The 14,392-nt window shown below is 34.2% G+C and overlaps 1 protein-coding gene across 1 annotated transcript; it reads left to right on the top strand.

The window, feature by feature from the left end:
• The first annotated feature begins 3,485 nt into the window (after window positions 1-3,485).
• On the top strand, window positions 3,486-8,563 carry LOC139845527 (C2 domain-containing protein At1g53590-like). Its single transcript, XM_071835778.1, has 11 exons — window positions 3,486-3,602; window positions 3,706-3,780; window positions 3,958-4,101; window positions 4,291-4,386; window positions 4,475-4,606; window positions 6,143-6,295; window positions 6,395-6,436; window positions 6,577-6,625; window positions 6,735-6,827; window positions 6,896-7,070; window positions 7,884-8,563. Exons 1-11 carry the CDS (start codon window positions 3,486-3,488, stop codon window positions 8,536-8,538), a joined length of 1,731 nt encoding a protein of 576 aa, XP_071691879.1. The 3' UTR covers window positions 8,539-8,563.
• The last annotated feature ends 5,829 nt before the right edge of the window (window positions 8,564-14,392 follow it).

The raw sequence follows: 14,392 nt of genomic DNA, 5'->3' as shown, positions 1-14,392 counted from the left end.
GCCATTATTTTGAAAGAGTTGGTGTATTTGATTGTTATCGAATTCCCCGCCCTGATCACATTGAAAAGCTTTGATTTCAGAATTGAATTGAGTTTTTATGTAAGCTCGAAATTGAACGAATATATTGAATACGTCAGACTTATTGCGTAACGGAAAGACCCATAAGTAATGTGAGAAATGATCTAAGAAAATAACATAATATTTGTAACCACTAAGACTCGGGATTGGAGATGTCCATAAATCCGAATGAATAATGTCAAACACAGAAGTAACATTAGAAACAGAACTAGTAAAGGGGAGTCGCACGTGTTTGCCAAGCTGGCATGCATGGCAAAGTACATGAGATTTATTATTATTACATGAAATAGAATTGCTAGAACAAAGACGACGAAAAACATCAGCGCTGGGATGTCCAAGTCGCTGATGCCAAATGCTGGGAGTGGTTACTAGAGCATGATGATCAGGTGTAGATGTTGGAGTTGTCAGTGGATAGAGATCTCCGGTGCTATCACATCGGAGGAGCAGGCGGCGAGTCAAGTAATCCTTCACAGAAAAACCAAATTCGTCAAAAGAAACGGAAACTTTATTATCACGAGTAAAACGACGAACAGAAATAAGATTTTTAACGATGTTAGGTGTAACAAGCACATTTGATAAGTGGAGAGGGCGGTTAACATTTGGCAAAACGCTATGGCCAGTATTGGTGACTGGGATGGGGTTCCCGTCACCAACAGCAACTGAGGGATACATGCAATAATTAAAAACACTACTTAAATTATTAATGCTAGATGTAAGATGAGTGGACGCACCAGTATCCATGGTCCAACCTGCGTTACTGTAATCCGGAAGGGTGGCAGTGCTAAACGCATGTGGAATTAATGTCTCCTGTCCATATGTAGCTTGATTTTGTGGGCCAGAAAATCCGGGTGGAACGGACCCAAGGTAAGACGCAGGTCTGTTAACAGAGGTCTGACTATTATGGCTCGCAGACCCAATAGTTGTGAACTGAGGTAAGTATGGACCAAGAAGACTGGGCAAAGCCACGTGAGCCTGAGGAGTATACGGCCCAGTAAAAAGGTGAGCATTATGTGGTTGTTGGGCCGAACTGGGCTGCGAGACAGCAGGCCTAAAAACAGATGGCGAAGGCATGTGGGCTGGTACCAGTCGTTGGGCCAAGTTATTAGATGATAAACTAAAATTATTAATGACCTGCTGTTGGGCCTCAATAATTTTTAGCAAGTGGTCTTGAGTATTAACATTGGTCCGATTATGTGGAGCAGAAGTGTTACCGGATGCCCAGTTAGGATTAGATGAGCGCACAACATTATTACTTGGATTAGGTCGGTACTGTCTTGGCCGATTGGTTCCATGATGAAGGTATATGCACTGTGCGCCAAATCTACAAAAACCACGTGTGAATCCTCGACAGACCTGCTGAGTATTATTTGTGGACGATGTCGAGCGAGAATTTCCAACGGGTGTATGAGCAAGGAGTACCGTAGGACTAGATGGCGTTGCGTTGTTTACGGTGGGACAAGGTTTTGTCCGATTCAAACGCATCTCTTCCAGGGTTATCATTGATCGTACAGTTGCTAGGTTCGGGAAAGGATTACTATGAATTATAATATGAGTTGCATGAGGGAATTTATCGTTTAACCCATTAATGGCGTAGGTAACAAGATCATCTTCTTCAATGGTGGTTCCTAGATTGCGTAGGAGAGAGGATAGCGAGTCAAGTTTGCGAAAATACTCCTCCACAGTTTGATTACCGATATCTAATGCTTTGAGATCGGCGGTGATTTCAACTGTTCGTGCACGTTTATTGTCTTGAAAAATCGTTGCTAGAAATTCCCATGCCTCGTGGGCAGTCTTGGGTTGTGAGTTGAGGACACGTTCCAAGAGGGGTTCGGAAATTGTGAGAAAAATCCACGAACGTACAACCGAATCTGCTTTAGACCATTCCTCGGTAGCTCGTTCTTCACTGGTTGATGTGCCTTTGATGAACCCAAGTACATCAAAACCGGCACAGTGAGTGGTGAAAAGAGTGCTCCAATGACTATAGTTGAGTTTGGCTAGGTCAAGTTTGATAGGAATGAGATGACCAACTGATGTAACTGTATAAATTTTATCATATTGGTTGGTGGGAGCCATGAAAGATGAAGGTTGATAAGAGTTGAGAAATAAAACTAGTAGAAGTGGGAAATAAGAGTAAATTTAGAGAGAGAAAAGGTGGTTTGATCGAATACTTTAAAAGAGGAAGGAGATTTGAAAATTATTTTAATTGGAAATTAATAATGAGAAAATAATAAAGGGTAAATAATCCAATATGGAGTTGGGATATGGAAATATCCGATGGAAATTGGAGAGGGTGAAAAGATGGAGTCTTGTATGGAGAGTAGGGGACAATGAAAGTGATGTTTGGAGAGTAAGGATAAGATTGGTGTGGTAGGTGGACTAAAGGATAAAGAGAGTAGATATAAAAAAAAATGAGGTATAGAGTACTATTATTTTCTTTGTGAGATGGGTTTTTTTTTTTTTTTTTTTTTTTTTTTTTTTTTTTTTTTGGTGATTGTTCAGTACAAAACAAGAAACCAAAAAACAAAGTTTTAATATTCTTGTATTGTCTTTGTGAGATGACTTTGTGGTGCTTGTGCCATAGAAAACAAGACACGGATGAAAAAATAAGTGAGATTAGGAAATCAATCTCCGTAGGAGACTTCAAGATCAACAGCAGAGGTACGTGTTTTTTTTTTTTGTTTTGTTTTGTTTTTTTTTTTGTTTTTTTTTTTTTTTTTTTTTTAAAGAAAGTACCTACCGTGGTGATGCGACGGTGTATATTTCAACCGTGATGTTTGCGATTTAGGGGTGATGGTGAATGTGTTTTTGGCGATGGTTTTGGGTGAAGTAGAAGGAATGGGTTCCCGGAATATATCGGTTTTGATTAAATAAAGTAGAAGAAGATAAAGAGGAAAATAAAAAGGAAGATTTGATTTGTTTTTTTTTTTTTTTTTATTGAGTTGTCTGGCCTGATACCATGTTAGAATGTTAATTCTCTATGATTCTTATTGATCAAACAAGCCAAATATATAATACATGATCTGAGCTCATATCCCTTGATTTTAGGGATCATGTCTCTTGCTATCTATCTATCGTATCTCTACATTTAATACAAGATATGCCTACATTTAATATGAGATACGCTAAATATTAGTCTACGTCTAATATCCGTTAACAGTTGCAATGGTACGTTTCTTTCGGCTCGATTAATGCTATGCAAGTAGTTAACAATACAAGGCGACAATTTTGAATTGCAAACATAAATGTGTCAACTTGAGCAAGTTAAAAGCTCTATAAACTGTAAACAACTTTTTTAAGGCATACCAAACATAAATGTATCCACTTGAGTAAATTGAAAGCGCTATAGATTATAAAAACATCTTTTTCTTTTTAAAAAACATCCTACATTGCCTTCAATCATATATTTTATGGAGATTACAATCGTTCATCACATCGGCATTGTGTTGTTGGTTATATGGTTACTCTCATCATTCAATTCTTGTCACCTGTTAGTTTACGTCATCAGTTTCATATATCTTTATATGGTAAGCAAGGTTTTTGAATACTCCTTCTGTCCCAAAAAAACTGTCCTACTTTCACTTTTGAGGTTTTTCTTTATCTTAGATATTTTATGCGTGTTTGCTAAAGGTTCAGGAGAAGTTTGCCACAAAATTCAGAAGAAAAGTGCGGTTTGAAGAAAGAAGGCAAACCGATCGAGAAAGGGTTAGTCTCTTAAACTTTCATAAATAAACATGATTAGTGGATTATGTTACAGAAAGCACTAATCATGAATAAACATGATTAGTGAAATATAAGGTTTGGATTATTTGATAATAATTTGGTTTAGTGGATTAATGTTTGTTTCTTTAATATTCATCAGCTCCCTTTTGTTAACTGTAGGTACTATGTGAATCTGAATCAGTACAATGGTTGAACCATTTGATTGAAAAGATTTGGCCTATATGTCTAGAAGATATTATTTCACAGCATCTTATACTACCTATAATACCTTGGATCTTGCGAAAGTACAAACCATGGGCCGTGGTATGGTTTTCATCATAATTAGTACTCGTACTATTTATAAGTTAGTTTTAGTACTTTTTATGGTTCGTCCTAGGAAATATGTTCGGGTGGGTGTGTTCTGACATCGGGCTCGGACCCCGTCAGACCCGTCGGTGACTCTAACTGCAGTTCAAAAAAAGAAAAGTTAATAATCTTGGTGTATATTTGCAGAAAGATCTTAGTATTGAAAAGTTGTACTTAGGGAGATCTCCTCCAATGATTACTGAAATGAGGATTTTTCATCAATCTACTAGTGACGATCATTTGGTAAGTTAATTTTTGTCGAACAAGATTTGTTATTCATTAGATTATTTGATTTAACGTTTTCCTGTTCGATTTGAACTCCTCTGAGTAGGTTTTGAAAGTGGGACTAAGTTTTCATACTGTTGATGACATGAGTGCAATACTAGCAGCGAAACTAACCAAAAAAGTGTGTTTTGGACTGTTGGCTAAATTGCATCTTACAGAGTTACATCTTGAAGGAAAGGTTCGTTATTATTCTAATCTTTTGTCTTAATAATGACTATTTATGTAACAACCCATCTCGAGTCCCTTATAATCTCTAACTATAGGTTAACTGATCAGTTAGTCTATTACTTTAACTTTGAAGGACGTATATAGCCAACAATGGATCTTGGTTATTGCTTATGTATACGTGAATGTCGTGATTTTGAGTGGGGAATTTGTAATGACCCGTCTCGAGTCCTTACAAACTTAAAGTATTGCCTAGCTACTATCTTGTAACATGATGTATAGTTAAAATTTGTAAATATTGAGTTAATTTATGTTAATTTGTTGTTTTAAGACCATTACTAATAGTGATGGGGTGATGGGTGTTTTTGTGTGGTATAGTGCTGATTTGGCATAGGTGATGGCGTGATAGAGTTCGTAATGGTATGTCGTGATGGTTCTGTGATGGGTTAATTGGTCCCACATTTTTATTTTCTTTTTCATTTTTTATAACTTGTTAATTTTATTATTATTATTATTATTATTGTTATTATTGTTATTATTGTTAATAGAATATAATAATTTTTTTTAAACAACACTTTTACTTTTATTACTAACATAAAACGGATATATATTTTTTTAAATTAAACTAAACATAATTAAACAACAACAACGTTATTAGAAATCATTGGAATCATCCGAATAAAACTTGTCGTCGGTGTCGTATTGTGGCCCGATGGTACATCCTCCACATCATCATCATCCACAACATACTCGCTGTCATCTCAAAATTCGATATACATCACAATTTTTTCGTTGTGTGTCACTGCTCGACCAGCCAGATTCTTCCAGTCTTCATCGTCTTCAAGAACTTTGGCCGGAAGGTTCTTGTTTTTGAAAAACCATATCTGTTTGTGGTAAACATGTATGTCTTCCTTTAAAAATGCAAGTACATTCGGTAACATCAAATTGCGCACCTCCAAAGAATACTCTTTTTAGTCACCACTGGAATACGTTTTCACTTTGCGGTCAAATTCACCGCCGAATTTAACCTCTAAAACAACACGAGTTTGACTCATTTTTAAATGGAAAGTTGAGTGTGTTTATGATATGAGAGTGTTTAATGAAAAATGGAAAGAATGAGAGTGATAGAAACGAGTATTTTTGTGAAAAAAATGTAATGAAATGGGTGGTTTTTATAGAGATATAATAATTTATTATTTATAAAATTTATTATTTATAAAATGGGTGGTATATATAGTGATATTAGATTTACATTCATTATTTTCAAATTAAACTATAACAGATCAATTTGTAGAAATTCAATTCATCAACGGCTCATTTGGACACGTGGCACACACCCACTGGCTTGACCCACTGAAACTTCCTTCCGTGATCAACCCATCGCGCCGGAGCAAAAACGTTCCATCACGCCGCACAGGGGCGCGATGGAGGCGTGATGGTGGTGTTTTCAGACCACCACGCTGCGTTAATGGTGGTCTAACTTTGAGGGGCGTTATATTATGATGTTGATGTTGATTTTATAGAATGTGATATTTAGATTTCGTTTCAGGTATTGGTAGGGATAAAGTTTCTCCCAAAATGGCCGTTTTTAGGACATTTGAGAGTGTGTTTTGATGAACCGCATTGTTTTGAATTGACGGTAAAATCAATTTTCGCTCGCGGTCACGATGTTACAGAACTTCCACGACTTGTTGGATGGCTGGTTAGTACTTGGTTAACTTCAACACAAGTGATTTTGTATGATCACAATGATGAACTCATAATCTGATGCATGTTTTAATGTATATTTTTGCTTGATTAGGACGAACTTCTTAAAGTTATATTCAAGGAGACTGTGGTTGAGGTATTTTTTATTTCCCTTGTGGGTGGAACTTGCAAATTTGGGCAAGGGCTCTGAGTAATTTATTGCTAATTATTTAAATGGGCCGGCTCGTAATGACTTAAACGCCCTGATATGATCTAAACACGTGTACTGTTTTGTAGCCTAATACTTTGGTGGTGGATGTTGAGAAATTAGTTTCCACACTACCAGGTATAACAAGCCTTCTAACTCTAAAAACTAATGTGAGATTAGTGTTACTAATACATAGTATTAATTATTGGTAGGATTAGAAATTAAATTCTTATGTTACGTAATTTAGAAACTCGGTTATCAGTCGATGCGAAGGAGCTAGTTGGTCATGCATTGGTGGAAGTTTTGGAAGGGTCTAATCTGAAACCGTCAGATATAAATGGTAAATTTACATTAAAATCTCCATAAAACCATTTACAGAACCTGTTTACTAATTAAACTGCTGTTCAGGGTTACTGGATCCCTACGTAAAAGGACGGTTTGGTGCATATAGATTCAGAACCAAGACCCAAAAGAAGACAGCATCTCCAAAATGGTATGAAAAATTCAGGATTCCTATTACAACATGGGATTCGCCAAATCTTCTTGAAATCGTCCTCGGTGATAAACATCTCGATATTCTTGGGTTTGTTACCGTCTCCTTTTCTCTTGAGCAATACTTTAAACTCATACTCCGTATTATATAGAACTGGCCGGTTAGTTATAAGTCTATTCCGTTCAGCCTACACAGGAAGAACAAGCAGTGGTGGAAGCAGGATTTTTCTTCACCGGGGGCGAAATTTTTTTTTTAAACCGTAGCAATTTTTTTGGCAAAATACGGAGTTTTTGGGACAAAAATTGGAAGTTTTTAGGCAAAATATTGAGGTTTTTGGATAAAATTTGAAGGTTTGTGGTCAAAATTTGAAGATTTTGGGGCAAAATTTAGAGAATTGTGGACAAAATTTGAAGGTTTTGAGGCAAAAATGTAGCTTTTGGGGCAAATGATTTTTGAGTTTGGAGCAAATGACTTTTGAGTTGGGGGTAAAATAAAAAGAATCCAATTTTTTACACTAAAATTTCAAAATCGACTGGGGGCGGGAGCCCCCCCCCCCCCCCCCCCCCCCCCCCCTAAATTCGCCCCTGAGAATGAGTATATTTACTCAAATGCACAACTTAACTAGCTAGATTATCTCGTGATGTTTTTACTGTAGATGTTTTATGTTTGCGTGCTCGCAGATTTTTTTACTGCGAACTGTTTGTTTTTCTGATGACATAAAATAAAATAATTTCTTATTTTGTTCACAAACTCACAGACTTTGAAATGTGCTTCTTAGTGATGCACACAAGATTAGGTTATTAAGGAATCTTCCATGATTAATTACTTTAAAACAAGTATATACAAATTCGTGTTCACAAATAGGATTGGCTTAAATGTGTACATGTTAATGTTTTTTTGCAGTGATTGTTGTGTAAAGATTAATGATTATAGAGATGGCAAAAGACATGACATATGGTTGCCTCTTGAAAATATTAAGATGGGAAGCTTGCATCTTGTTATAGAAGTTATTGAGGTTCAAGTAAAAGGTTTAGTTGACCCACAATGCAATGTCAATACACAAGAGAGTAAAATTAACCAAGAAGATACTCCACACAACTTTCCTGCAAACTCTACCATAATGGCAACTGATACTTTTGAATCGGTCCGTGTTGAAGCTTTAAGAGAGACTTGCATAAGGGTTCACCGCGTGGGGCCGGGTGTAGCAGACGCGAGTGAGCCCAAAAAGGGAAAGAATAAGGTCCAAAAAGAAGCGATTAAGCTCAAAAAGAACAAGAATAAGGTCCACAAAGATGCGGAAGCAACAAGCAGTGTCATCACAAATGAATTGAGCTACAGTGATGAAAATAAGGAAGGTAAAAAGAAAACAAAAAACATGTTTAAGGAGCGGTTTAATAGAATGAGTTCAGTGTTCCATGGAAGCCCTAGACGAGAAAAAGATAAAGATAAAACGAGACACGGTAAGAAACAAGTGTGTGAGGATTATGATTCGTTTCCGCATCATGATCTAGAGTTTATTGCAAACCATGTAATTACGTCTACTCCTTCACGTAAATAATGGCCTACTTTTAGCTGCTATGTGTAAGCTAGATTATAATATGATTTTGTTTTAAATTATATAATATAATATACACAATCACATATACTGTTTACACATTATTATATTATACCTATATCTAAACGATAAAGTGGAAATGAATAGTTCCTATATCTAAATGATAAGGTGGAAATGAATAGTACTATTCATTTCCACTTTACCCAAACTTAACCCCTTAACTTCTTTCACTTTATCTAAACTTAACCCCTTAACTTTCATTAACATACAAATCGAACCCCTCACTTTATACGTATATTTTTTCCAAAATTTCACAAGTTTAACCCCCTAACTTTTATTAAAATACAAATCGAACCCCCACTTTACTAACTTTTTTTTTGTTTTTTACTAATATTCAGTTTTCACAAACTTAACCCCCTAACTTTTATTAAAATACAAATCGAACCCCCACTTTATACGTAAAGTTTTTTCAAATTTCACAAACTTAACCCACTACCTTTTATTAAAATACAAATCGAACCCCCACTTTACTAACTTTTTTTTTTAAATAAAAACCCGAACGCTAAAAGCAGCAACTTTCACATTATGTCGATACCCTTCAATGTTATGTCGAAAAAAATTCTTTTTTACAAAATAGATCAAGACTTTTTTTTTAACTCGCATTCAAAACGGAGCCCCCGGCGCGAAGCGAGGGCTCCACAACTAGTTATTATCTTAAAATGAGACTTTCAAAATATAAAGATTTATAATTATGGAGATAGTCCTCGTGGTTCACCTAAATATGTTTGCGTAGTCTCTCAACTTGTTTTTCTTTTTTTCTTTTTTTTGGGTATAATATGTAGTTCTTTAAATTACTGAGTATGATTTTTTTCCATGGATCATCCCTTCGTCAATTGACTGTCAATTTTTGCCGTTAAGTAATCACATGTGCTAGGCACATGAGGGTATTTTCAGTTTTTTCTTCCTTTTACCCTAAAAACTCACCTGCAACTTTTTTGTTGTGATGAACACCTTCAATCTCAATCAAAAGCTTAGTTAAATACAAATCAAAACTCTAAGTATATTTAAGTCGAAATCAAAACCTTCTGATCCAAATCAATGGCGGTAACGTCACCATGGATGATTAAAAGGAACTCACAATAGAAGCAATGTCAGTAACGACAAAACATGAAATCGGTGTTTGTTCATGAAATTGAAGCTTGAAGCAGCACCATAGATGATTCAGATAGTGGAGGTTACTATGTCAATACTGTCACCACATATATGAGAACGTTGTGTCAATTCTGGGAAATCGAATCTTCACTGAAAAATGTAATTTCCAATAAACACAATTTTGTGAAAATCGAAGGTTGAAATCACCGACCAGGTGCCTCGAACAATGGTTCTATTTTCACGTTTGAACCTGATGTTAAAGCGAAGGGGTACTAAATACTATAATATTTTTACTAGGAAATACTATTAAATACGATACAATTTTACACCAGTTATTTATTTATTTATAGAGTGGATATACCTAAACCTTGCTACAACACTTATAGGCAGTGTACCTAATCGCACAGTAGTGTAGTTTTTAGTAAGTCCGGTTCGTCCCCAGGGAACTAGCCAAGTTTAACGCTATATTTTTAAAACTAAATTTGTATATAAATATATATATAAATATAAGAAGTATTATCATTATTATAAAAGGGGGTTTTTACCGTTTAATGACCGGTTTGTCGATTTTAAAACTTTAGTCGCAGTTAAAACCTAATGTAAAATATTAAAAATAAAAATAACTTAATTTAAAGCGTAAAGTAAATGACAATAAAAGTTGCGATAAATAAAAGTGCGATAAATAAAATGACGATAAATGAAATTGCGATAATTAAAAAGTACGATAATTAAAAGTGCAATTAAATAAAATGACAGTAAATAAAAGTACGATGAAATATGAAATAAAGAAATTATGTTTATTTAAACTTCCATAATCATGATGTTTGACGTGTTGATTTTAGTTTATTACCATGGGTTAATTGTCCTTTGTCCTGGATTATTCGATATGTCCATATGGTTTTGTCCATAATAGTCCATCAGTCATAAATATAAAGTGCGAGAGTCTTCGTCAAATTATCCTTACACCCGGAGTCAAATATTCCAACTAATTGGGGATTCAAATTGTAACAAGGTCTTAATACTTTGTTTAATGAATACACCAGGTTATCGACTGCGTGTAATCCAAGGTTTTATTACTTTGTTAACAATTACACCAATTACCCTTGAATGTAATCCACCCCTGTTTCAACTAATCCATTAACTATTAATCCAGTTCCGTGTCTGGTAAAATGAACAATTATTGGTATTTATAGATATCTCGCCCACCGTACCCGATTAAGCGTAAGTGGATATTTATAGATACGTCAAATTATAACCTTTATATTAAATTAATGAGGTATCGTTAAGTTAGTATAAAACCCATTAATAACCCATAGTCTAATTTCCACAAGTGTCGTTCTTTTATCCAAACCACAATTATGGTACAAAGCCCAATTACCCAATTTTAATATTTAGCCCAACATCACGATTACTTCGGCATTAAATAAGCATAATAATAACTTAGCTACGAGACATTAATTTAAAAAGGTTGAACATAACTTACAATGATTAATAATAGCGTAGCGTTACACGGACAGAATTTCGACTTACACACTTACAACATTCGCTAACATACCCTTTTTATTATTAAATTAAAATTAAAATTAAAATTATAAATTATAAATTATATATATATATATATATATATATATATATATATATATATATATATATATATATATATATATATATATATATATATATATATATTACGTAGAGAGTGAGAGATAGATTAGAAAAAGATGTGAATTTTCGTGCAGAATTCGATGCCTTTTATAGGCCCACGTTTTACTGTGCAGCTCCGCGAGTGCGGAGCTTTTGTTCTTCTTAACTCCGCGAGTGCGGAGATCTTAAATACAGCTCACATTATGATCCAAAACGTGGGCGGCTTTTAATTAATATATATAATAATATATATAATTAATTATATATTATATTATATTCTTGTGCACAGTTGACTTGTAATTTTTGGTCCGTTGCGTCGCGCGTTGAGAGTTGAGTTTGGTCCCGGTTCCGGATTTTCGAACGTCCTTGCGTATAATTTAATATCTTGTACTTTGCGTTTTACGGCTCGTACTCTTGTAATTTTAGACGTTTCTCATCAATAATTTGAACCTCTTTGATTGTACTTTGTACTTTTTTGCTTTTTGGTCGTTTGTGTCTTCACTTCGTCGAATCTGTCTTTTGTCTTCACCTTTTATTATTTAAATGAATATCACTTGTAAATAGGACAATTGCAACTAAAAGCTTGTCTTTCTTGAGGGATAATGCTATGAAATATATGTTCGTTTTTAGCATTATCAAATATTCTCACACTTGAGCGTTGCTTGTCCTCAAGCAATATAGTCTTGAAATAAAAATACTAGAATCACTTCTTTATTCTTCACACTTTGTACATCAGTGATTTCTATACGGCAGTATGAACAATGGTAGTAACGATGTGGTTTACAGTCCCACATGACTATGAAAATTTAGACCCGTTAGAAAATTGGATCTTTATGAAAACATTTGATCTTTTGAAAATTTAATCTAGCTTTTACCCAAGATAAGTTTTCCGGAATAACCCTTCACCGGTGTTTGCGAAATTGTTTTTGTGGGTTTTGTGGGTTTCAGATTTGAAAATTTTAGCTCAAAAACTTGCGGTTTTGTGTCACCCACTTGCTAACCTTGTATTGGGAAAGCAACACGTCCAGTATATTTGCTCCGTATATTACCTTTCGGTAAACTACCGTCCGGTTGTAAAGGAAAGCGTTGAACAAGCAACTGTTAAGGCAATGTCCCGTGACATGCTTTTAATTATGGTCTATATCGTGTTGGATGCAATTACTATCCTTTGTAGGAGCAATAGTAAAGATCACCCTATAGTTTTTCGGTCTGGCACAAGGTCCTGTCTTTGACCATGCTATGCAACCACTGTTTTTACGGTTGACACCCGATTTGGTTCAGGTGACCTAATGAATTCCAGGTGAATTCCTAGGATTTTACGTTCAATGGTAATGAACGCATTGAAAATAGGGTTTTCAAAAAACAAATCGGTTTGTAATTTGATCAAAATATTTTCTCGTTCAAGCTCGAGTTTAGATATCATCGAATTCCATGAGTTTGAATTCTCAATCTTTAAGGTCAATCTCAAGGATTGAGTAATATCAGTCTTAAAAGCTGATTTTTGATCTTTAAGGAGATTATCCTTTCTGGGGATCTGATTCATTAGTCTTATAAGCTAATTTGCACGGTGTCCCCCATTGTACGAGACAGATCCTCTCATGGTTAGGATAAGTCTGACCACTTGGCGACCCTGTTTAATGCTGAGGTCCGTGGATTTCCTGCTAATTTTAGAGATGATTTTTCTAGATTTTTCATCAACCTACAGCTAGTCAGGACGACAACTTCCTGACCTAAATCAAGAAGCGCGTGTCTTTTTCGGAAGACTTTACTTCCTTTTAATGATGGAATTGATTCATCGTGTTGATCCATCTTTCTTTTAAATATATTACAATTTACCGAGTAAAACGGTTAATTTTGTCCAAAACAAAAGTATCTTCGATTATTTGTACAAAAATATGTGATATATGTTTTAAATAACTTGGTAAATTTTTCCCACACTTGGCTTTTATTTTCCTTTCTTTGCCTTTTTATTCTCCTCTATTCCATTTTAAATGAATTCAAGCGTTTTGGGTTGTTTCTCAATTTATGTCCTTTCCGAGGTAACAATAATTTCGGTGTTAACACCTAGTTTTATCGTTCATAAATATGCATAAACATAATTTTGAGTTCATTTAGTTGAAAATTTTGAAAAATTTTACTAAAATTGGGTAGTCAGTATATAAGACTAGGGCTGTTCTTTATTATCAGAGAGCACTAGATTCTAATACAACTACTGCGTTACTAGTATTTTTAATGGTAACCAAATATATAAGTCAAAAAATATTTAAAATCTGAAAGAAGTTAACCCCTTCCCACACTTAAGATCTTGCAATGCCCTCATTTGCAAGAAATCAGTACAATTTAAATTATTGAGGGTGATTAGCGTAGAAAAATGATTAAATTTTACCAAAGTTTCCCTTCATATTGGCTTTTGTTTATGAATGATAAATGGTGCACATCATTTGTTCATTCTGTCTTGTTGTTACATCACATTTGTTTTTCGTATTGTCGTCAAAATTAGTAGATTTTGCTGAAATTAATGTCAGTCTTTGAAATTGCGTTGTTTTACCCTGTTTTGTACATAAGATAAACTACAAACATACATAATATTTTTATTATTATTATTATTTTATTTTTTTATAAATCTTTATTTATTAAAACAATTTAAATGAATAATTTTTTAAAATTTTGTTTCCTTTTACTTTAGGTAGTTTCGGTATGTTTACCTAGTTCGTCCCTCGACAAAATTTAAAATTTGTCGTTTTTAAAGCGATTGTTTTAAAAGCAAAGATTTTTGGGTTTTTTTTTATGTTTTTGGCATACTTTAATTCAATAAGATTAAAAATAATGATAATAAAAGTTCTCGTCCCGCCCTCGGGTAAAGCAATTTCGGTTCAACGACCTAGTCTTCAACTCACGACGAATTTTAAATATCAAATTTTTAACTTAATGAAATAAAGTAAATTTTTGTTTTTAAATTCACACCAAACTTAAATTTAAAATGCATAAAATTAAAAATTCATATAAATATTATTATACATACAAATTTATATTAAAAATATTAATTTTTCAAATATTTACA

The sequence above is a fragment of the Rutidosis leptorrhynchoides genome, chromosome 4, assembly GCF_046630445.1.
Source record: "Rutidosis leptorrhynchoides isolate AG116_Rl617_1_P2 chromosome 4, CSIRO_AGI_Rlap_v1, whole genome shotgun sequence".
Classification (NCBI taxonomy): Eukaryota; Viridiplantae; Streptophyta; class Magnoliopsida; order Asterales; family Asteraceae; genus Rutidosis; species Rutidosis leptorrhynchoides.
The sequence above is the reverse complement of the archived record's forward strand: the minus strand, read 5'-3'. Positions and strand labels throughout refer to the sequence as shown.

Bases quoted from the DNA above. Each gene is read 5' to 3' on its own strand.
- LOC139845527 (XM_071835778.1), top strand. From the start codon at position 3,486: ATGGAGATTACAATCGTTCATCACATCGGCATTGTGTTGTTGGTTATA. The intron at 3,603-3,705 runs GTAAGCAAGGTT...TGTTTGCTAAAG, and splicing joins GTTTCATATATCTTTATATG to GTTCAGGAGAAGTTTGCCAC. The intron at 4,607-6,142 runs GTTCGTTATTAT...ATTTCGTTTCAG, and splicing joins AGTTACATCTTGAAGGAAAG to GTATTGGTAGGGATAAAGTT.